Source organism: Danio rerio, chromosome 10 (assembly GCF_052040795.2).
Source record: "Danio rerio strain M-AB ecotype USA chromosome 10, GRCz13ab, whole genome shotgun sequence".
Lineage (NCBI taxonomy): Eukaryota > Metazoa > Chordata > Actinopteri > Cypriniformes > Danionidae > Danio > Danio rerio.
In genome coordinates this window covers 39,272,501-39,297,638 of record NC_141030.1, presented here as the reverse complement: position 1 = coordinate 39,297,638, position 25,138 = coordinate 39,272,501, and the positions used below count along the sequence as shown (strand labels likewise).

General features: G+C 36.2%; 1 protein-coding gene across 1 annotated transcript in view; it reads left to right on the top strand.

Annotated features, from left to right (window-relative positions):
- The first annotated feature begins 1,388 nt into the window (after positions 1-1,388).
- smg6 (SMG6 nonsense mediated mRNA decay factor) overlaps positions 1,389-25,138 on the top strand; it is a 34,652-nt gene continuing 10,902 nt past the window's right edge. The window contains 17 exon segments of the mRNA NM_001423852.2: positions 1,389-1,616; positions 3,158-5,264; positions 5,375-5,567; positions 7,119-7,229; positions 7,326-7,432; positions 7,736-7,814; positions 8,279-8,389; positions 8,477-8,689; positions 11,790-11,851; positions 12,242-12,387; positions 12,474-12,590; positions 14,468-14,642; positions 14,726-14,942; positions 22,110-22,271; positions 22,417-22,584; positions 24,707-24,851; positions 24,925-25,138. The exon segment at positions 24,925-25,138 is cut by the window's right edge and continues 4 nt beyond it. Coding sequence (NP_001410781.1) covers positions 1,472-1,616; positions 3,158-5,264; positions 5,375-5,567; positions 7,119-7,229; positions 7,326-7,432; positions 7,736-7,814; positions 8,279-8,389; positions 8,477-8,689; positions 11,790-11,851; positions 12,242-12,387; positions 12,474-12,590; positions 14,468-14,642; positions 14,726-14,942; positions 22,110-22,271; positions 22,417-22,584; positions 24,707-24,851; positions 24,925-25,138 — 4,472 coding nt within the window. The 5' untranslated portion in view covers positions 1,389-1,471.

Sequence of the window (25,138 nt, the reverse complement as noted above, 5' to 3'; positions counted from 1 at the left end):
TATTTTAACTGCTTTGCCATCATAAATTGTTAAAATAACTCATCGAAGAAGGCTTTAAGACCAAGAAGAATCTGATGTAAGTGAAATCATCTTTCACTACTGACCTGCTGTTTTGTTTTTAAATAGCGAACACATTTTAGGCTACATTAATTCTAAATCTTGGACCTTAATCTTAGAAGAAAGAAAATTACCAATAAAAAGGTGTGAAACATCGAAAGTTAATTTTGAAGCATATAAAAGTTCATTTTAATACCAATTAGGCTTCTGTTGTTGTTATCCATGCATTTTCAAATGTACTTTTTACAAGTGTTCCTAGAAAAAATCAGAAAGCTCTACATTATTATTATTATTATTCTTTCATTCATTTTCTGTTGCTTTTCCGTCTATCTGCGGGGGCAGACTTCCCTCTCCTTCTCCCTACTTCCCTCTCCCCAGACACTTCCTTTAGCTCCTGGGGGGATCCTGAGGCTTTCCCAGGTCAGCCGAGAGACTGGGTCTTCCCCGAGACCTCCTCCTGGTGGGACATGCCTGGAACACCCTCCTAGGTAGGCATCCAGGAGGCATCCGAAACAGATGCCCGAGCCACATCAGCTGACTTCTCTCGATGAGGAGCAGCGGCTCTACTCCGAGCTCATCCCGGGTGTCAGAGCTCCTCACCCTATCCATAAGAGTGCGCCCTGCCACCCTTCGAAGGAAACTCATTTCGGCCACTTGTATCCGAGATCTTGTCCTTTTGGTCATGACGCAAAACTCATGACCATAGGCGAGAGTAGGAACGTAGATTGACCGGTAAATCGAGAGATTTGCCTTTCGCCTCAGCTCCTTCTTCACCACAATGGACCGGTACATCGACCATATTACTGCTGCCGCTGCACCAATCTATCTGTCACGTTCCATCCTTCCCTCATTTGTGAAAAAAACCCCGAAATACTTAAACTCCTCCACCTAGGTTAGGACTTTCCTCCAACCTGGAGATGGCAAACCACCTTTTTCCAGTGAAACACCATGGCCTCGGACTTGGAGGTGCTGATTCTCATTTTACGTTTAAATTTTTTTTTTATTCAAATGCCCAAATTCTGATTGAATAAAGTTGTGCTGGCTAGTGTGTTATCTGCCTAATAATATATGATGTGATAAATCTGTATTTTAAAAATAACATTTATGCTTTTTCATTTTTTTTATTATAAATCTTTAGGAAATGTTTTTGGTACATGAAAAAATGTGGTTATGCCGACAAACTAATGCTGAAAAAATAGTCCTGTCACTAAAATGAAGTTTTTAAACCTCATAGTTGTATAGAAAATTTGGCGAATCACCCCTTTCACAAGGCTGGCTACGAGTCTGTTATTTCCGCTTTTTAGAGTTGTATTACCTACCTATAATTGCGTTTAAGCCGTAATTAAAGTAACCAGCAAACCAGGCCACCTACTTCGCATTGTCGTGTGTTCATTTTTAAACGCGTTTTGGTAAAATGGCTTTTTGGTCCTGTCAACTCGCCGTGTGTTTGTGTTTGGTTCCGACGAAAATGGCGGACGAACTGGAAAGGGTCCGAATTTCAGCTGCGGAGCTGCGAGCACAAGCGTCGAGTTTCAACATACACGGCGATGATGTGAAAGGTTTGAGGTTCTCTAAATGTTTACAACAGTCTTAGAATGGAAGCAGTCGAAGACGAGCTGTATTTTGACATGTCATGTCAAACTTAGGGCTGAGTTTGCTAATAGCTAGCTAGCATAACAGTTACCAACAGTCGTCGCTCATGTGGGCTGAACGGCGCTTGTTTTGAAAATAAAAAAGCTTCAGCACATTTTGCGTGTTTTTGCTGCTACATAATAACGAACCTGCTCTGCTGTGTTACATAACACAAATCAAACAGAAGTAATACGCATCTTGGGTTGTATTAAGGGCCAAATGTAATGCTAACTAACTTAACTCGCCACTGAACCTGCCAACTTTTTGAAGTAACGTTGACGTTGAGTCTTTATTTGAAAGGAGGTGTTTATTATCCTCAGCTCATCAACTTGACATCACAGCTTCACTATTTCTCCATGAATGTTTTTCGTCAGTGTTTAATTCTGGGTTAACATGTTACGGTGGACATGCAACAGGTTATTTTTCTCAGGATCCATAATAATATTCTTTTTTCCCCCGAATAATTAATGCATTAACGTTAAATTTCGTGATCTTTTTATGTCTCGTATAAAGTAGTATATATGTGTGTGACTTTTTGAAAGCAGTGGTTCTCAATTAGGAAGCCTGGAAGATTAAAGACTATAATTCAACTATTTATTAATAATAAAAAGTGATATATATATTTGACAAAATTTGTTAAATTACAAAATTTATGTTTTTCTATTTCACTTGCATAATTTAATTCCTAATAATGACATTCATTTAAAGATTTTACCCTTTAAATTATAGCTTGTTTACATATAAAACTTCTCTGTTATATTGTTATAAAAATAATAAATCCTATTATTTCCCATATTTTAAGCATGATTTTTGTTGCATCATAGTCTTGGATTATTCATTCAATTTAAACAAACATATTAAATAATTAAATATTGTTTAATTGCCAAAGAAATTAATAATCAAGATAATCATTATTTTAATTCAACCCTCAATAGTGATTACCAAATTAACAAAATATTAAAGAAGCCTAAACATAAGTTTTCTAGTTTTAACGAGCTGAAACGTTTAATTGAATAGATATTGTGAGTAGTACTTTATATTTTTTATCTTTTGACCTATTTTAGCCAATTTTTTAGGCCCATTTAACCTATTTTTAAAGATCAATTCAAAATCAGGTATTGTGATATTGTGTAGTCTAAACACTGGATTGATTTAGCAGAGGCGTGTCCAAACTCAGTCCTGAAGAGCCGGTGTCCTGCAGATTTTGTCTCAACTAATCTGCATGGATGCTTGAAATCTCAGTAAGAGTTTGATTAGCTAGCCCAAGTATGTTTGATTGGGGTTGTAATTAAACTTTATAGTAAACCAGCCCTCCAGGACGAGTTTGGTCACCCCTGATTTAGAAGTAATTGATTAAACAGTCTAATGAATTGGTCAAAATGATAATGATTGGAGTCAAAACACGGCCCTAATGTACTCTTCAGCTAATAAGTTTTATAAAGAAACATTTTCTGCCTTTTTTCCTCAGACTTGCGAGAGGAGGGTAAGAAGCAACGTCAGCGAGACATTAAACGCCCAGATTTGCAGTTGTACAAGCCTGGGGTTGGCCATCCAAACAGGCGTATGGACAGTGTAGAAGGAGCCGGTTCAGATACTTTGATTCAACCCGATGGTTTTGGTAATGACCCCAAAATGTCAGACGAGTCTCCTACTAGTCCTGGATGCTCTTACATGCCTGGCACAGGCAATGAAGACTATCTAAATGACCACAGTAAACCAGAAACCAATCATAAAACTGATGGACATATAGGTGGTGATAAACACAAACTAGTGGATGAAAATGCTGTTAAAATCATTGAAAGAGCTGGTACGCCCAAATCCCCGAAGCAGTCACGAAAAATGCGCAAACCTGATCGTCAGATATATCAACCAGGCGGGAGAAGATCTCAGGGAAACAAAGAGGTCGAGGCAAGCAAAGAATTAGACAGGGATCGAAGTAGAGAGGAAGAAGTGGATGGGAAATCTATTGAAACACCGTTAAAGTGTGAGAAAGAGGAAAAGCGTAAAAACAGGCGAGGTAAAAATGACCGGAAAAAGCAAGCAAGTGTAGAAACTCCCTCTGCAAACAAAACTGAGAACGCTGTTGAGAATATCAGCAATAAAGTCAGCAATCTTCATTTAGAGACTGTGGAAAGTAAAGACAGAGATAGGCAGGATGATACAAACCAGATTAAACATTCTGAAGAAGGCCGAAAAATCCAGACAGGAGGAGCAAATCGAGGAATGGGAGAAGACAAAAAAAAGGAGAGAGGTAATGGGAAATCCAGACCTGGAAAAGAGAAAGGTAACAATCAGGTTTTTGACAAGAAAGAGGAAGGGGAGGCAGGGGGAAAAGCCTCAGAAGCCCCTCATCTTGAAGGAAGAAAGCAGAGAAATTTCGGAGCCAAAGAGGCAAGTCGTGACCAGAATTTGAACCACGAAAAACAACAAGGGAACCGGCCAAAAGAGAAAGGAAAACCATCTGAGCGAACTGATTCAAAGCGAGTTAACGCTGCTTCAAAGCGATACTCTCAATCAGACATCCGGCGGCCTCGAAACCGCACCTACAGCACCAGTTCGGCCAGTAGCGGGACCAGTATGGATGGTCTTGCTGAAGCCGAGAGATTGAAAGCAGAAGGTCAGCAGTTTTCTGCACGCACTTTAGAGAGAGCCACGGGACAGAGGGAGTTCGTCCGAGGAGGTCAAACCCGCTCCAGGAGACGCACGGCCCGTACCTTGTCTTCCACTGACTCGCTGGAGGAAAACGAGGTGTGGGAGCGAGAAGGCAGAAGAAGCAGAGCTGCTGAAGAAGCCAAGAGCAGCACTCGGAAGGAAGGAGGGATCTTAAGAGTGTCTTTAGACAAGCGTGAGGAGCAAGCAAGCCGTAAAAGCACTAGAGGTCGTGGTAGAGGCATCCTGGTGCTTCCTGCCCACACCGACCTAACACAGACCCCTGATCCTGCACCTCCACTTGGAGGAATGAGAGGAGGAATGGGCCTGGGCAGAGGAAGAGGCGGCCGTGGAGGAGGGACCAGACGTCTGTGGGACCCAAATAACCCAGATAAGAAACCAGCACTGGTGTCAAGCCAACAATCCCAGCATGCATCTCAACACCAGGCTTTGTATTTACAGCAAGGTGGATGTGGGCCGCTACACTTTCTTGACACTGATGATGAAACCGTAGGAAGTCCGCCAGTCCGCCAGGGGGAGTTCTTTCAAAATCAGCAGGCTGCAGCTATGGCGTACTACAAGTTCCAGAATTCGGACAATCCCTACTGCTATCCTGTGTCAGCCAATTCCCCAAACACCCCGCCAAGATATCCATACCCGTATCAGATTCCCTACCAAATACCAGGCTCTAATGGGATGTATCCCGCATCTGCTATGACATCTTTTTATGGACCCTACGGACAGGGTGGGCCAGGTTACCCTTCTCCGACGGTATCTGCTTTGACTCCAGAGGAGGCGGAGGTGCAGACCAGAGGAGAGCTGGGGAAGTTTCTTCGGCTGGCTGACAGTCAGGAACTCCAGCTCAGTAACTTGCTGTCGCGTGAACGTCTGAGCCAGGAGGGCCTGGAGAGGATGGCCCAGCTCAGGTTTGCATTCAAAACTGAAATTTGTCATATTACTGTTGCTACTTATAATATTGGCCAGCCTCATGAGGTTTTCCTCTGATTTGTTTCTTTCTCTTTTGGTGTCCTTCCAGGGCTGAGCTCCTTACAATATACGAGCGGGTGATTTTGACAGACATTGAGTTCTCTGACTCTCAGAACGTGGATCAGACTCTATGGAAGAATGTGTTTTACCAGGTGATAGAGAGGTTCAGGCAGCTGCTGAAGGATCAAAACTCAGACACAGCCCCGCAGATTAAAACCATGCTAATGACCATTCTGGAAGAGGTAGATATTTTTTTATTTTCAAATATATGATATGTATTAATATAATTAATATATGATATATATTATATATTAAAATTAAATTGCAAGAACATTCCACAATAGTATTATTTTTGTTGTATTTGATCAAATAAATGCAGTTTATTTACTGACCTCAAAGATTTGAATGATAGCTTGCATAAAGCTATGTATATACATTTAGACCACTTGAATTTATGGTTCTGTATTTAAGTTAAATGTAATTTTATTTTATTTTTTCTGTGCAGTACTCATGACATTTCTTACAAAAAACAAAATTAGTATTTGTATTTGGAAATAGCATTAAATGTTATAGGTATACAAATATTAAGGTATAGTTCACCCTAAAATGAAAACTGTCATCATTTACTCACCCTTTACTACCATTAAACATTTTGATTTATGTAATAAAAATACTTTGATGTTTTAAAAAAGGTATTGCCAGGAAGAATTTTAAGTTATTTGGTTAAAAATTAAATTGCAAAATCATATATAACTTTTAATATACATTTATTTTGTGAATTTTACGTATTTCTATTATATATTTGTTTGTGTATCATCTCTTATTGAAATATGAAGTTCTTATCATGTAAGGTTTTTATGTATGTTGATCTTGCCATAGAATAGCCATAAGTTGCTGTTGTTGCAATAAATGAACTAACAAACAAACAAACTCACCCTTTACTTGTTCCAAAGTTTCTTTTCTCTGTTAAACAGAAAAGAAGATATTTTGAAAAATGCTAAAACACCTGTAACCATTGACTTCTCTAGGATTTTTTTCCCTACTATGTAATTGCGGGGTGCCTGCGGGGTGTTAAAGTCTTAAATCTACTGAAAGTTGTGTTGTAGGTCCTAAATCTTTTTTAACAGGTCTTAATTTTCTTATGTTCATGTATTCACCCAATCTGGCCATTAACACCCATTCAGTCTAAAAATAAAATGTAATTACTTTTAGTAACATTTTCTTAAATGTTACTGCTGAGGATACTGACCTGACCTATATTTTTTATTATTAAATTATTAATATTGTGGACTGAAGTAATTGACAGTTATGTTTTGTTCTGTTGTTGGTAAGGGTTATAGGGTTTGTAAATGGATGTATTTAAAAATGAATACAAAAAAACTCAAACTAAATTATTAAATGTTTTACATTTTAATAATTTTTTTGATAGGGAAAGTAAAACTCTTTTCTAACTTCGATAGTCGAAAAAAATCTGTAGCTTTTAGCCCTGTATACGTTTAAAATATAATTCTTAATTGTTTTAAAAATGTCTTAAAGTCTTAAATTTTACTCAGTGAAACCTGCAGAAACCCTGTTTTGGGTGAAATATCCCCCTTTAATATTTTACTCAAATCCATACACAATGAAACTAATGAATCAACTTACAAAAACTCATTTGTTTTTACATATGAGATTAATAAGATGTTAGTTGGTCTTTATAAAAGTTGTTAAAAGCTTTGTTGTTGTTTTTTTCTAACATTATTTATGATTGATGCAGTCACAAGTTAAGGTGCAATAATATTGTTTTGCTTTAGGGGGCAGTATTCTTTGATTCGCTGCTGCAGAAGTTGCAGTCTGTGTTTCAGTTCAAGCTGCAGGACTATATGGACTGCATGGCTATACGAGCAAGACCTCTGCGCAAGACGGTACACACTTTCTAACAATATAATGTGATGAATATGAGCTGCAATAACCATCCTAAAGAAAACGAATGTGACTGTGAATCCTCTGCCTTGTTGCAGGTGAAGTATGCTCTGATCAGTGCTCAGCGCTGCATGATCTGCCAAGGGGATATCGCACGGTATCGAGAACAGGCTAGTGAATCCGCTAACTACGGGAAGGCACGCAGGTACATTCTCATTAAGAAATAAAGTCGTTTCTAATAAATTTCAGGTGTTTGTCAGGACAAAAACTCCTTTTAATATGGAAAATGTTCACTTAAATATGGAAAACTCCACTTGAATCAGCCTTTAGCCTCGATAGTCAGGTACACTCCTGTTGATGTCATCAATCTGGCAACCTGCATTTGCGTGTTTTGAAACTGGAGTGCAATATCTACCGGTAGTTAAATCAGTGGTGAAACTTACATGCTGCACCTTTAATGTGTTCATTTTATCATGTTAACCATGTATTTGTTTTTTCTCATGTGTAGTTGGTATCTAAAAGCTCAACAGATTGCTCCAAAAAATGGACGGCCCTACAACCAGCTGGCCCTGTTAGCAGTGTACACGGTGAGACCTGAACACCTTTTTTTTTCAAGTTTAAAACAGTATTATAATGTAAAATGTTGTGTTTTTTTGCACATATTTAAATGAATAGTTTGCCTGTCAAAGGAATAATTCAACCCAAATTCTTTAGCCACCCTCCGCTTGTTTCAAACAAGCTTCTTTCATCTGTTGATCACAAAATAAGATTTTTAAAAGAGTATAGGCAACCAGTAGCCATTGACTTTAAAAAAATCTTACTGTGGATATCAGTGGCTAACAATATGTTTAAAAAAAATATCCTGTTCAGCAGAAAATAGGAACTTATAAACATTTGGAGTTGAATTTTTGGGTGAACTATCCTTTCTCACACTGGCGACAATAAAAAAATCTTGTCTACTCTAAACATTTTTTCTTTCAGTCCTTGCTTGTTTTGTTATTAGAAATGATGGCTAAAAAAACAAAAGTAAACAAGTACTTCTCTCATTTAGAAGCGAAAGCTGGATGCTGTATACTATTACATGCGCAGTCTTGCTGCCAGTAATCCGATTCTTACAGCCAAGGAGAGTCTGATGAGTCTGTTTGAGGAAGCCAAACGCAAGGTACACATGTTAACACTGTTGCTCAAGCAGATTAATCTAGCTTCCTGTGTCTGAGTGTTATATTGGTGTATATTTTACCTGACTCAGGCTGACCAAGTAGAGCGTAGGCTAAAGCAGGATTCAGATGGAAGTGCTCATGGTCCTAAAGGCCACACTGGTGGGCGCCGAGGTGAAGATGCAGCCCGCGTTGAGATCTGGATCCGTCCAAGCGAGGTTTCAGGCACGTCTCGTCCAACGGGCAGTGAGTCGGGAAAAGACTCTGAGCAGGACGGAGAGTTGGGGGCTTTGAGTGCAAGTGATGTGAGTGTTTTTATTTTTATTTTTTTTCAAAAGTTTTTACATTGTTGTTTAGACACATTTAAATCACAGTTGGGTGATTTTACACTATTTAAAGTGTTTTATCCAAAGACTCTTTTACTTTCACTGTTGCACAGGAATAATAAAAAATATAAAAAGCAACTTGCTAAAGGTGGTAAAATATTATCATAGTCGTAGATGTTTTAGATACAAGTTAATATTTTAAGTTGTTTTAAGGATGAGGGAGCTGACATTATTAAGTACAATTGTGCTCAAAAGTTTACATAGCCCTTGAAAGATTTGTTTAAATGTGAAAAATTTTAAACAAAATAAGAGAGATCATACAAAATGCAAGTTATTTTTTATTTGGTATTGTCCTAGAAAGATATTTTACATGAAATATGTTTACATATAGTTCACTACACTACTATCTAGCTGAAATTATTAAAATAACCCTTAGCAAAAAAGTTTACACACCCTTGTATTTCAGTACTGTGTGTGGTTTCCTGAAGTGCCTTTTTTGCTTTGTGATGGTTGTTTCAGTATCTTGTTTGTTCTCAACAGTTTATCTGACTGCTGTTCTTCAGAAAAAAACCTTTTTGTAATTATTAACCTATATATAATTATGAATTATTTTAATAATTTCAGCTAGTTTTTTTGTGTAGTGAACTATGTAAACATATTTTATGTAAAATATCTTACTTGGGACAGTAATTTAAAAAAAATAACATGCATTCTGTATGATCTCTCTAATTTTGTTCACAATATTCACATTTTAACAAATTCTTCAGGGGGTATGTTGAACACAACAGTATATACCTTTGCAAACAAACAAACATCTTGAAAAATGTTCAATTTGATGTAACAAAATAATAATATAGTTATAAAAGTAGGCATGGGCAAGTATAAGATTCTGACAGTTTGATAACCTTGGATAAAAACAACACGTTGTTATTATTACACGTTATTAATTACAGCTCTAAAATAAGTTCTTTTTAAATGTCTTTTGTCCCATTGAACACAATATATTTTATTTTAAACATTTTAAATATTTTGGAACAGTAAACATGTCAGGCCAAATAATTCAAATAAATCATTGACTTCTACTGTCAAAAACACTGATTTCTTCAGGCATCTCTGGATATCTTTCTTTTGTTTGGACGTACAGCCGAAAATTTAGTTTTTTCCAATCCACAGTAAACCTTGAAACTGGTCATTGTCCCATGCCTTTATGAAAGCAAAAAATATCTATTTGTTTTGTATTTTGACATATATTTGGTGCATGATATTGTAAGTTAATATTAAATGAGGTAAATTCTATACAATTAGGTACAATAATTTTTTTTTTGTAGAAGTTAATAGTTCCAAACAACCCTAGAACTGAACATTTGTAGAACTTGTCATGAACAAATCACTATTGAATGGATCAGTTATTGAATAATATAGTGATGCATTCACAAAGACAGCCACTTGGTTTATTTCTAAGTGATTCAGTGGATTTAAAAAAATAATTTGAATTAATAAGTTCCCTTTTATGCATGTGTCATTTTTACTTATCAATAAATTTCCTAAACCAGCAAAGACACCAGTGGAAAAACACTATTAACTAAATATTTTTTAACCCTTGTGTATTGTTCAAATTTACTCCGTCTTGGTTATGTTCATGGCTGTTTTTGCTCCGTTGACTTCCATTATAACAACATATTTTGATTGTAAAGTCAAGCATTTATTTATTATACATAATCATGCATTTTTGATTGTTGGTGGTTTTCCCTGTTAGAAGGAGGTAAACATTTTTTACTGTTGATCAACAGTTGGCACAATTAACCCTTTAGATAGACCTTGTGCAAAAAGTTTCTTGCTTTAATATGCAGTTCTATAAAGTAAAACAGTAGATAATAGATAATGTATGCATAAATACACTATGTTCTGAGAGCTGAGCTGCTTATTTTGAGTTTCTCAGACATAACACACATACACACACACACATTGTGCTCCATGTAAACTTTGCTTTATTTGCACTGCAACTGTTGATCAACAGTAAAAATTACCAACTTTACCTCTTCACAATAGGAAAAACCACCACCAAACAAAGGATGCATGATTACATGGTGTCATTGCTTTAAAAAAAAAAAAATGCCGTTTTAATAGCGTTAAATAGGGCAGTGGGGCAAAAGCAGCCATGAACATAACAAAAGGGTAGTAAATTCGCCCAGAGTCTATTGAGTTTTTAAAATCTTTCAAAGCATTTTCCCAACATATGGGTCAAAATAAAATTTGTCACCAAAAATCATTTCATTTTCTGAAACACAGAAAGTTGTGGCCAAATTAAGACTCAAAATCACCCCCGAGTGGATGAAAACATCCCTAACAAGAGTTACCTTTTTGTTATTGAAAAAGAAGAGTAATATTGTGATGTCTTTTAGTCAATATTGTTCACCCCTTATACAAAAAATAACTGCTGAAAAACTGATAAAATTTTGTTTTTTTTATATCGCTGTTAAAAAAAGGACCAAGCTGACAGCCTGTTGCACTTAAGGCCAGAAATACTCCTCTGAGCCACAAAAAACGTTTCAGAAAGTGGGCATAAACAGAGATAGACACACAGCCTCACGAGTGCAAACCCCCGCGTGCATTAGGAGAGCCAAAGAGGTCACATCGAGTTGTTTATGAGTTGCACAGGATGAGGCTGACTATGAGTCACCCATCAGTGGCAGAAAAGGGCGTCATTGTGCCGTGATGCAGCCGTCATTTCGGTAACCTTGGATATTTCACCACGTCAGCAATAAATGCACACTCACACTTTCAGAAAGTTGACCCCTCCACCCTTTGTGTTTTGCAAAGGTTATCAGGTTTTGATCCCCCTTCAGGCAATACACTGATTCATTAAGTAAGAGTGTTCGGGTTTATCAGCTAATCAATGTCCTCTTCCTGTGTCGTCTGATTTTTGATCGTTTAGTTGAGGCTTTATAACTGCACAGCTATTGATTTCAGAATAGAAAACAATTTATTTATTTTTTTTACTACGAGGAGTAGTTGCTGTTATTACAGCAATTTCAGCTGAAATTACATTTTCTCATGTTTTTTGTCATTTTCTTCACAGCTCAATAAGAGATTTATTTTGAGTTTTCTGCACGCTCATGGAAAGCTCTTCACAAAAGTCGGGTAAGTCTTCATTTTGTCAGATACGGCTCAATTTAAAGATGTTTTATTCAGGGTTTTGGACAATTTTAAAGTGCTTATTCTGGGAATTTGTTTTATAAAATGATTAAATTACACAATTGATATATTTTACTCTGTTTACTTTGTTTAAAGCACATTTAAATATAGCACAATGTGGACCCAAAGGGCTGTACTGAATCAAAAGAAAAAGGGGGGAAATCCGCAATAGAGGAAAGAAAATAATAATGATCAAATATGTATTTATTGAATGTTTTGAATTTATGACAACTCTTACTTGCTGGTAATTACCACACAAATTAATTTAGATTATTTGAGTTTGAGCATTGATTGAGAATATTCTCATTTGCATGATGTGTCATAATTGGTCTTCAGGATGGAGAGTTTCCCTGCTGTAGCCAATCGAGTGTTACTGGAGTTTCGAGCCCTCCTCCAGCATAGCCCCTCCCCCCTCGGGAGCACACGCATGCTGCAGATCATCACCATTAACATGTTCACCATCTATAACGCACAGATCAGAGGTAAAAACTTTACCAGTTCCATAGATCCTGTCCAGTTCATTGACAATCTTTCCTGTGTTTCAATTTGCCATTTTTTTTTTTATCAGCCAAAGGACAGGGTGAAACTCGGTCTGCATTGGAAGAGCAGGCCATATCTCTGGGTTTAGCTATGTTTGGTCTCCTTGTCCAGCGCTGTACTGAACTCCTGAAGGAAACACCTACTGGTGAGTAAACTACACATTTGCTGAAATGAAAAAATGTATATACATTAATATCACAAAACACACCAAAAGTTTAATCTGCATGCCAGATAGACATAGTTAAAAAAAAAAATCTGTTACACATTTTTTTACACTTTTTTTTCTTAAAGTTAAAGTTGCTTTAACTGTGAGTGTAGCTTGAGTCCACTTAACTTCAGCTTTAGTATGTGTTGACATGTGGCTTTAGGATGCATTTTTTCAGAGCAATCATTTGGGCAATGCTAAATACATATTGGTGTCACGTTGGCACAGTGGGTGGCACAATAATGACATAAAGCTTGAAACCGAGGTGGAGTGTAACCATATAAGAGGGAAGGGCCTCAGAGAAATCCATCTATTTATATTTTTTTTAATATTATCAACATAAACTGATAAATGACGTGTTATTTACATTAATTAATTTAGCAGAAGCTTTTATACAAAGCAACTTACAAAGCAAGATAAAAGAAACACTTCAAATTATCAGTGCTCTATCCCAGCTGTAAGAGCAACAAATAAAAACTTGACTTCTGGTTGATCAATTGGAAAAGTGGCAGAAGGTAGATTTTTCAGATGAGTCTTCTGTTGAACTGCATCCCAATCATCACAAGTCACTTCTTGGACCCAATATTCTCATAGAAATCATTCAAGTTTGGTGAAGAAGAAAAAAAATCATGGGTTGATGTTACATTCAGTATGAGGGCGTGTGAGAGATCTGCAGATGCAGGATGCCAACATTAACAACCTGTGGTATCAAGACATTTGTGCTGCCCATTACATTACAAACCACAAGAGAGGGCAAATTCTTCAGCAGGATAGCGCTCCTTCTCATACTTCAGCCTTCACATCAAAATACCTAAAAACAAAGAAGGTCAAGGTGCTCCAGGATTGGCCAGCCCAGTCACCAGACATGAACGTTATTGAGCATGTCTAGGGTAAGATGGAGGAGGCATTGAAGAATCTTGATGAACTCTAGTTCCTCTAGTCCTGCAAGAACGCTTTCTTTGCCATTCCAGATGACTTTATTAATAAGTGATTTGAGTCATTGCAGAGATGTATGGATGCAGTCCTCTTAGGTCAGGGTAGTCAGACACAATATTAATTTTTTTTTCCACTGCACAATGGCTTTATATTCAATACTGTATATTATTTCTGTTAAGTGACAAGACATTTGTCTAAGCGAAGTCAGACCTTACTGTCCTAATTAAATAATTAAAAATCAAGGCATGATCATATTTTATTTTGGTAAAATAAGCGTAATCTAGAGGCCTTTGTCTTTCATATAAGCCACTTCTGATACCAAATGATCAACTAGAAGTCAAGTTCTTATTTGTTGTTCTTAAAACTTGGATACGTGACAAGACTTTTGTCAGGTGGTGTATATGCCATGACAAGTCGTTTAGTTAGTTTAGCAGGTTTTTCTTTTTTTTAATACGCAAACACACAAACGAAAGAGTGTGTCTCATACTAGTGCCAAAGCACACTTACCTTTTAAAAGTACATTCAGAATCCAGAACATAGTGTTTATGAGAATGTTAGACCTCAAGCACATCAAATTAAAAGCAAATGAAGAGCGGCTTAAAGGTGGCGGCACATGTCAGATACTAGAAAGCATTTGATTGGCCAGAAGATTTGATGAGAAAAGTAATGAAAGTATGAGGTGACATCCAAAAAAATATTGATATATTTAGGCAGAAGTGACAAACCCCAAGCTTTTGATGCATACATCTTCTAAATTTTACACTGTTTTGGAGTACATTCCTTATTTATTTAAATGTCATTAGACCTTTATGAAAGAGCTGCTTATCATATTATTTGTTAAACTTTGACTGAGCATGTTTTCTCCTTTTTGTCTCTCCCAGAGCCGATCCCTGCAGAAGAGCTGGGGGAATTTGATGAGATGGATGATGAGGAAGGGATGGTGCGAGTGTCCGTCTTCCCTCACGACCTCCGAGAGCTGCTGCCCAGCATGAAGGTCTGGTCCGACTGGATGCTCGGACACCCGGAGAAGTGGAACCCTCCTCCATGCAGCATGCAGTGAGTCCTGCTTGCATCATGCTCGTTGGACCATGTTGATTTAATGCGAGCTGGAGTAATGAACTAGAGCTGTCTGTGTTTAGGGGGAGTCCAGACGTGTGGCAGTGTCTTGCGGATTTGTGCAACTCTTTCTCTCGTGTGTATCATGGGGAGGTCCTGCTGTATAAAGCGGATGCAGATGGAGAAGGAGATGAGGAGCTCAGAGTCCTGCAGCTGGAGGAAGACAAAATGCTGTCTGGGTTTGTTCCGCTGCTCGCTGCCCCACAGGACGCCTGCTATACAGACCAGGGAACAGATGCGGTCAGTAATGTGTTTTCATATGCTATATTGTAGGGCTGCACCGTATTTCCAGTGTTAAGCACGTTCCTTTAAAAGAGTCATTGGTTCTAGTTACTTCTCACAATAGGAATTGAGCTACATATTTATAAAAGTAGTTAAAAAATCAGGGCCAGACGGAATCTGCGGACGTTTGTTGCTATTTCTGCGGAGAATTTTGTAAATCTGCGGATATCTGCGGAATGATTTTGGAAGTATCATAACTAAAACCTTAATATATGAACTAAAAAGTAACACCTTTTTAACTTTTATTTAATGTTTAAAATGCAAATCTAATTAGATTCACTTTATTTAGTAAACAAAGCAAGTGTACCATATAATATCTCTACTAAAAGACAGAAAATATGACTGTACACACTGCATTGTACATAAATCTGATGAACATTTTCATGTTATTCAATAAAGTTACTTTAATTAATTAAAAAACTGAATAAATACAGATTTACACACATTTACTCAAGTAAATAAACAGAATTAATGATAGACTAAAAATATGCGGAAATCTGCAGAATTCTGCAGAAAATCTGCACGCGCATATTCCGTGTGGGCCTACTAATAACCGGGGAAAGTAACTATTGCGTTACTTAAAAAAAATATAGTGTCAAATGACTATAAAATAAATATAAAACATTGTACACTAATCTACAATATTTTAATGTTGTTGTGGGACAATGAGAGAGACAACAGCAGCATGTCCTCAACTATATATCTAGATATTATTTAGTTTAATTCTGACTGAGTAATAAGTGTTTACGGTGGAGAAAAATTAAGTTGTATTTGCTTTGACATCGTGGCTTCGTCTTCTCCTTTGTTACCAGAGCTCACGTTATTACATGTGTAGCAATTAATTTTGTGACGGCATGTGACAACATGAGGTGCTTCATTAGATTAGGATTACTTGCCATTGATGCAGAGACTTTTTTTTTTTTTTTTTTTTTTTTAACTCGTGGGCATAAGTTGCATGGTACAGAAACATTCTTGCCTTTCACCTCAATGAGGGAAAAGTCATGCTTCTATTTCCAGTTTGCAAACACTACCTTTGAACTGCTTGGATGTGCCATCGTTCTGACTCCTGGTTGTTGGTGTGTGCATGTGTGTGAACACCCGCCCTACTCTGCCTCTGATTGGCAAACGGTGGAAATGTACTTTATCTAAGACACTGTTCGTATGAAAACTGCTTCAGTGTTCTCAATTATAGTAGCACTCATTTTAATGTTGGTAACGGTAATGGTGTTGTAACGGGGGAAATAGTTACTAATTTGATTTCTCCTTAGTGGAAAAAGTATCGGCGTTAGTAATGCTGCTTATTTATAGCTCTGTTATTCCTATCACCGAGAATATCATTTTAGCATCAGTATTGCAATATGTGTATCTGCAATAGTCACACCGCAGGATCTGCAATGTTGACTATTGGGATCATAGAAGATCTGGAGCCACAATCATTGAAGATTTTTACCATAATAGAGCAAAAGTTTATCACAAACATGTGTTTTAAGGCCTGTGACTGTATAAGTGTTTTTATGCAGTTGCAGCATTAGTAACTTTTATAAAAAATGTTTTGAATTATTTATTCAATGAAGTCTATGCAATGCAATTTTACCATTTTCAGGGATGTAAACGATAACAGTAAGTCCTAACATATTTACTGTTGTACATTTTTCATTTCCATAGCTTCCGGGAATTTAAAAAGCTTGACATGTTGATAAATAATGTTATGATAGCTGTTTTAGCGTAAAGTTAGGATTGGATTGCCTTTCTTTTTTTTTTTTTTTACAGTTATGAAATAGTTTGACAGTAAACAGAAAATGCTCATGGGCCAATGGCATCACCACATTGAAATGGTCTATTTAGTTTCTCTACCAGAATTCGTACCAAACAGAGCTATTTAAGTCATATGGTGAAGTTGTATTCATATCGCAATATATATTGAAGAAAAACAAAGCATTGCAATGACAGATTTTTCCAATATAGGTCAGCCCTACTATATTACATCCTTAAGAGGTGACATTTTTGTGTTAACCCTTAATATTGAAAAAAACTCTCTGGAGAGCTATTGAGGTTTATAACAAGGTTTATTACAAGACTTTAAAAAAATATATTGTTATCAATGTCAGTGAAGTTATTATGAGTTTTTACACCTTAAATTTAATCTCTCAAATTTTCTGGAATAAACGTTTTCTCTGAATTTTCAGTCAAAAAAGGTGCTAATTACGTTATAAAGAAACTGGACCTTCAAGCAGTCAAAGCACATGTTTGCACACTGTTTCTTACACACTGCTGGTTTTGGTTTCATTCTAAATTAATTTGTTTAGGCCTGATGTTTATAAATTCTACTATTTTTTTTATTTATTTTTTTATGTAACTTGTATTTAAATTTCTTTTTCTGTTCTGAATAATGTTACATTTAACACCAAAAACACATTTTTATAGTCATACTACTAGAAGGATAATAATAATTACAATTCATTAAAGCTGTTATTTTAGTTTTATGACAATTTTTACCCAGTAATGCTTATATTTACCTTGTATAGGTACAATTTATTAAATATACAGGGTTTGAATGGTCATGAAAAAAGTCATGAAATTTTAACATGGCATTTTCCAGGTCTAGAGGAGATTTTAAAACAATAAATAATACCACAAATATCAGGAAAAATCATGCAAAGTCTATTTAACAAATATATATTTGTAATGGAGGCCAGCTAGCAAAGTGCTATGCAGGTAAGCCTCACTCCTGTCACCTCAAAAGAGGTTAGAGCAACTGACTCTCATGCAAAGAATCGTTGGTTCGATTCCAGCGATGAAGCAGGTTGTGTGCAGTAGGACTGGTGGGTTACACGGGGGCTCATCCAGGATGGGAGTGAGGTTTAGGGGTGTGAGTGTAACGGAGGCCAACCAGCGAAGTGCTTTGCAGGTAAACCTCACTCCTCTGACCTTAAAAGGTGCTCTAGCGAAAGACGCTAGGGCTATGGTATTTAGCCTTCTTGAATCGCCAGTTCGATCCCAGCTCAGATCGGGTTGGATGTAGTAACATCAGTGGGTTACATATACTATATATATATATATGGCTGATTCCAGCGTTATGGACGTGACATTTGCAGTAAAAAAATGAAACGTATATTCTCAGAGAAGGTATGTGTTAACAGTATATTGAAATATATGTTTATATTTTTCTTACCCCTTAACCATGGAGTTCAGGCATCAAAAAAATATCAGTCTATGCAGGTGTTTTATATTTAAAATGACGGCAAAATGAATGCGTTACGGACGTGACAAAAAAAAGACATGAGTTTTGTGAGTTGACATACTTTGTGAAAATTCTGTGAATGAAAATGCAGAAGCCAAAAAAATATATAACAGTCAAAAGGATAAGGGTTGGCTCTGCATGGGACATATATAATTAATTTTATTTAGTTTTTCATTTTTGCATTAATGAGGAAAAACTATCGTTACGGACGTGACTTGTCTTCGTTACGGACGTGACTGCTCTGAAATTGACAGTTGACACATTATGAAAATCAGATAGGCTAAATGCTTTCAAACTTGACCAAAGACCTATTTGTGGATATCTGTTGGGTGTGTAAACCAATAAACTTTAACCTCTGAGACATCTGAATGGTAATGTTGCACAATTAATCAAACTTAAATAGATATCACCTTGTTATATTTAATTCGTATTATGGCATGTGTGTTGTTAAAGGTTAACGCACGTTCGAATGTTCAAAACTCAATTCGGTAACAATGTTGCATGCTAACATGGTGCTTTTATACTCTGAATAATATAGAATTGATAATAAACATAATCAGCTATAATGGGCCTATGTTTAGCAGGCTCCTAAAGTTAGTGTTTCCAGACAAACTTGAATTAAATCATTGCCCGACTGTTGCGCAAGACTGTGTCTACGTGGAGAATATTTAAAATCTAGTTTTGTCACAGATATGGCAATATTATATTTGACAAAGTTTATTTTAGTTTTTTCTAGTTAATGTGTTAGTTGATGGAATAAATAATTTAATTTCTCCACTCGCGCTTGCTTTCTTTTTCTCGTCGGCAGTCACTTCAGGACAGGTTGCAAAAAGTTCATACGCACCAGGGTGAGAGAGAAAACTTTAAAACTTAAGAAAGGTTTTGTGTAGGCTATGTTAAACAAGCATAGAAAAATAGTCATTGGTTGTAGGCATGTACGATAGATGACTATAATGTTTATATTTTTAGGCTATAGTTCATAACCGATTGTGTAAAATATTGAATTAAATATTTACAGCTGCAGGTCCTATCGATTTTCTAACAAATTTAATACTTATATAATGTAGTTAAAGCTTAGATCAATATCAAGATTTTATTCTTATTTTATTCTTATTCTTATTAAAATAATTTTAATAAGCACTCAAGCGCATTTGCCGGGTGCTGGAAATCTTTGAAAATGTTTCAATTTTAATGTAGGCTATAGCCAATTTTCAAGCTTTGAAAGTGCTTAGATTTTGGATAAAGGGCTTGGAAAATGAATTGTGTCGCTTTGATAATTTATCTTTATAAATAGTTATTTAATTAATGAAATAAAAAACATATTTATGCTCTGCATGAAATGAAAACTCCGCTGTGGCCTGACCCGCGGCGTGCGCATTTTGAGCAGTGAGAAAAGACCAAATGCATGGAGGTTATTGATTATGCGCCTTGCGCACCTCGCGTTTTGTCATTGCGCGCTTTGTGCGCTCCAGAAGAAAAGCATGTTACCTCAGTGGCGTCTTTCATTCTTCAATCAAACGAAAGCAGAGGCGGGGTTTCCTTGGAGGTGACAGCAGTGTCAAGATGACTACGGCGAACTTTTTAATGACGGAGAGACTTGTGGTCGCTGTTTTAAGTCATCCAAAGTTGTATGACTTTACAAATCTTGAATTTCATAATGTTATTTAAAAAAATTAATTATGTAAACATTGACAGCTACACTCGCGCACAATAGACCAGCTGATTCAGTTGTTATCTATAGTGACATTCAAAAGAGCACCGTGCTCCTTTTCTTCTTGTCAACATAAAATGCATTGCGGAGCGCCTCACGTCTCTGGAATGAAGAAGCGCGTTCGTTGTGATCGGCTTTTATGAGCAACACATATTTGTTAACTCGCATGACAGTAACACGTGCAAACACACGTGCTTACAGATGTTTTTTGCCAAAAAAGCAAAATGAAAGAAGGATATTCTGGCCACAGTTTGACACAGGAGTTGACGAACCAGCGCTGATCCTGGTCGTCTGTGCTGCCTGGAGCCGCGTCATAAACTCAACTAGGCATATTCATGATTTAGTGCAGACTACAATCAACAAACCACCCTTTTTTCCATTTGGAAAATAACAGTTATTAATAGTTCTTATATACATTTTAAATAGCCTAATCTACAAATCAAACAAAGACAAATATTTTATAACTTCGCACCAAACTGATGCTTTCATTTTACAGCTTATAAAACATGTATGCAAATTAATGCAGTATCACATGTAAATAACAAAATTGTTATATGCTTAGCCTATACTTTACAAAATGTATAGGTTCAAAGCCTTATATGGTTCATTGTCATTATCTTTCACTAGGCAGTGCGTGCGCACATGAACCGCAAGTAAGACGGAGGAAATAGGTTAAGTCATTATGGCCAATTATGGCAATATGTAAAATGTTGTTTTCTTATTAAACATTTATTTCTGAAATGTTACTAAAGTGGTTTATAGTTAAATGAAATGTTCAGTTCTTGATATAACATATGGATGTTATGTAATGTAAGTCAGTAATTGTAATGCAGCATCATAATGAACAAATATGCGCTAGTCATTGGCTTATATTAATAAGGAGTTCAAAAATGGTCACGTCCGTAACGCAAATATGTGGTTGTTTAGAGCAAAGACCTGAGATGAGTTGGCGATCATAATTAGTATAAACATATTTTGGCTTTGTATACAAAGTTTCATTTTATTTGTTATAATATTTATTCCACAATATAAACTTTTTCATTAAATCGTTACGGACGTGACACGTGACCGAAGCTGCGTGATGTCTTAAATATGTAGCTCATAAATCAAAAGGGCAATAATGTTATGAAAAAGTAAGGATAATTATTTATACTACAGACTCCAATCCTTCTGCAGAATGATTACTGTTAACATAAAGCATGGAAAAGGTGAGTCTTTAACCCCTTTTTTAAAAGCACGAAAAGTGGTTGGATGATAATGAAAATTAGCATTGGCACAATTCTCATATTTCATGGATAAACAAAACAATTTCCTTAAAAATTCAACAAGAGCACATCATAACAATAAAATATAGACCTTAATAAGCAAATTGAAATAGGTTTTGTTATTTTGGTCAAAAGTTTATTTTTTCATGATAAGGTTGACATTTTCATGGAATTGCTCATATACATATATTTTTCAACAACAGTTGAATTAAGTGCAGCTCTACACGGCACTCAGTTCTAACATTTGTTTTCTGTCATTTTCTGTTATTATTATTATTACTTTTTTTTGTATAAATGATGCATAGATGTAGGGTTAGTTGTTGTTCTTGGCCAATTACATGCTCTCATATTATTTCAATTAACATTATTGTGTAAGCATTATCCAAATACAGTTTTCTTTTAAATAGTAAACCACATAGATCCTCCTGTATTTTAGTCTACGCTGTAAAAAAATTGTATTCAATTTAATAATGTATCCGTCGACATTACATGAAACAGTAGCTCATGAATGTTTGCCTGAAGCATTTGGAGAGCACTTGGAGAAGTCATGACATTTTAAAAGGAAAAATGCTGTGGAACACCATATATAAGTATATTGTATTCATAATATATGAAGTTCTTCTCTTGTAGAGGATTAATTCTTCTTTACAAAGACTGCAAATAAGTTTCAAGTTTAATCTCATTTCAAAATTCCCTCTAAGGTTTGATTTATAAAAATCATTGAGCCTTTAAAAGTCTTGTTCATCTTTTATGTTTTAATGAGAGCACATACTCATGGTGCTGTTCTCTTTCTGATGACTCAGAAATCACACGGAAGGAAATTAATGAATCTAATTACCTCAGATGCAGCTGTGATTATATCTCATCTGTCATCGTATCACATCTGGATGCTTGTTTTTGTGTTGCAGGCTATAGCCGCTGACTGTAAGCGAGTGACCGTTCTCAAGTACTTCCTGGAAGCTCTGTGTGGGCAGGAAGAGCCTCTGCTGGCTTTCAAAGGAGGAAAATACATTTCCATGGCAGCACCTCTTACACCCAGCATTAACACAGAGAACAAGGCGCAGGAGCAGGTACAGCAAACCCATCATTAGCTGAATTCAACATCAAAGAGTTTTCATCAGTTTTCCCCGAATCAATGACGCTCGTTTTCCGGTAACCCATTGAGTGTAAGCTTAAGTGTTTGTAGCACTGCTAGATCTGCTGCTGTTTTCTCAGGAGGATGATGTGATCGTGGAGGAGTCATCTCTGTCTGCGTCAGAAGGAGAGATTGATGGAGAGATGGAGGGAGATGGAAGTGAGGATGATATCAGAGAGCTGAGGGCACGACGCCACGCTTTAGCACACAAGCTGGCACAGCAGCAGAAGCGCAGGGACAAAATACAGGTACATCAGGATGCCATCTGCGTCTGCTAGATCCAAATCACACTCCACTGATAGACAGGAAGCAGTATGGATGATGAGCTAAGGACATCTCTTCAGATGGTCAGGCTCCTCCTTGCAGCGTAATTTAAGCCTTAGAGGAATTTCTGTCATTTTTAAGGCCATAGAAATTGTTAAATCTCATTTCAGATACATTATTTTATTTCCTTTTAGGCAGATAACATACAGTTGAAGTCCAAATTAGTTATTATTCTAGTGAAATAAGATTTTGTTTCAAATATCCATTTAATAAATTGATGTTTAACAGAGCAATGACATCTTTTTTCTTGATATATATATATATAATATATATATATATTATATATATATATATAATTTTTTTTGTCTTCTGGAGAAAGTTTCATTTCTATTAGTTTAGCTGGAATAAAAGCAGTTTAATTAATTTTTTTATTAAATTATTATTATTATTTTTTATTGTCTACAGAACAAATTACTGTTGTCCAATGACTTGTATAGTAAAACTAATTACATTAGTTAAGCCTTTAAATTGCACTTTAAGGTGTATACTAGTATCGTGCAAAATAACTCGTAAATATTATGTAGTCATCATGGCAAAGAAATTATTGAAATTATGATGTCTAATCATGTGTTGAGAAATCTATTCTTTATTAAACAGCCCTTAGAAAATATTTTAAAAAGAGTTACAATTTCACAGGAGAGGTAATTATTTGGACTTTGACTGCTTAATTTAACAATAATAATAACATATGAAATATATTTTTTTCCCTCATTTGCCAGTGAGAAAATAATTTTGACTGAGAAAATAATTTTGATTTTGCAGCTTTTTAATTGGGGCTGCACAATATATTGTTTCTCTGGTGACCGAGAGAGCTTAACGTGCTGCAATTTAAGAAAGCATGTGCAATTACAAAAAATGTCTGCAAATTGAGAAAAGATGTTCATCAGTTTGACAGCTCACGTGCTGCAAATCCTCAACGCAAACACATTTTTTAAAAAACGCGCTGCATTTTCACACAACACAATGGCAAATAAATACTAATAAATACTGAATAAAGACACTGGAATCAGCATATTAAAATGAACAAACAAACAAAAAATCACCTTTCAAAGATCACCTACAACTGCACTGAGCACAGTGGCAACAGCGGCATCCATCCCGTTGAAATATTTCCATTGTGTTTAGATGTTTTTATTTTATAAGAAAATGCAGATGAAGATCGTTTATCAATTTGCTGGCGTTTTTGTTTTGTTTTTTTGTAATTGCAAGTGTTTTCTTAAATTGCAGCACGTTAAACTCTCTCGGCCACCGTACGTTTCAGCATCGATATTGCAATGTGCACATGCTCAATAGTCATGTCGCAAGATATGTAATGTTGAGTCTGCATTATAGTTGACCAGGAGCTACAGAATTGTATTAAATTACTGTATTTAAACGGAATTTGTGAGATTTATGTGAAAAATGTTTTTCTAACTTTGTACATTTCAAATTGAAAACAATACTGTTTTACTTACCCCACTTGCAGATACTTTTGCTTGATTTAAGGAAAAACTCTCCAATTTTGACTAATTTCCTCTGATGTTGAAAAAACCCAAATATTTTACCTGATCAAAGTATATTTGGACTAGAAATGAGACAAAGCAAAGTAAGAAAAGCATTTATTTGCATGCCATTTATTCACGTTCTGTCCCTGAATACCATCAAGCCCCCCAGAAAACCGTCAAATAGTGCTATTCAAACTGTGTATGTATTCATATCAGAATATTTATCACAGAAAAATATAAAATATCCCAATATCAGATTTTTTGAATATTGTGCAGACCTATCTTTATTTTTTTATTATATATATATATATATATATATATATATATATATATATATATATATATATATATATATATATATATATATGAATAAACTTATAAAGTATTTTTTTATACTTTTGTTTGCATTAAAAAATGACACAACAGGCAAAATATTAAAGTCATTTTTACATGAACACAACGAGCATCTTTTTGACAACAAAAATGATCAAGGTCATGTCCATTTATTAGTAAGTTTTTATTGATGAGCGTACATTCAGAATATTTTTTTTGTGTGCTCCAGGCTGTTCTGCAAACGGGCGGTCAGCTGGAGATCGAGGTCAGACCCTTCTATCTTGTTCCTGACACAAACGGCTTCATTGATCATCTGGAGGGCCTGAGGAAGCTTCTGGCCTGCGGGACGTACATCCTGGTGGTTCCCCTTATTGGTGAGACCCTCTCTGAAGAGTAAAACAAAGCCTGTGTTTCCATCTGTCTGACGTGTGTCTGTGTGTCTGACAGTGATCACGGAGCTGGACGGTCTGGCTAAAGGACAGGACAGTCGCGAGGGCGTTGGGAACGGTGCTCATGCCCGTCAGGTGCAGGACAGAGCCCGAGCGGCTGTCATGTTTCTGGAGAAAGCCTTCGAGTCCAGAGACCCCAGTATCAGAGCGCTGACCAGCAGAGGAAACACACTGGAGTCTATCGCCTTCCGCAGCGAAGACACGTCTGGACA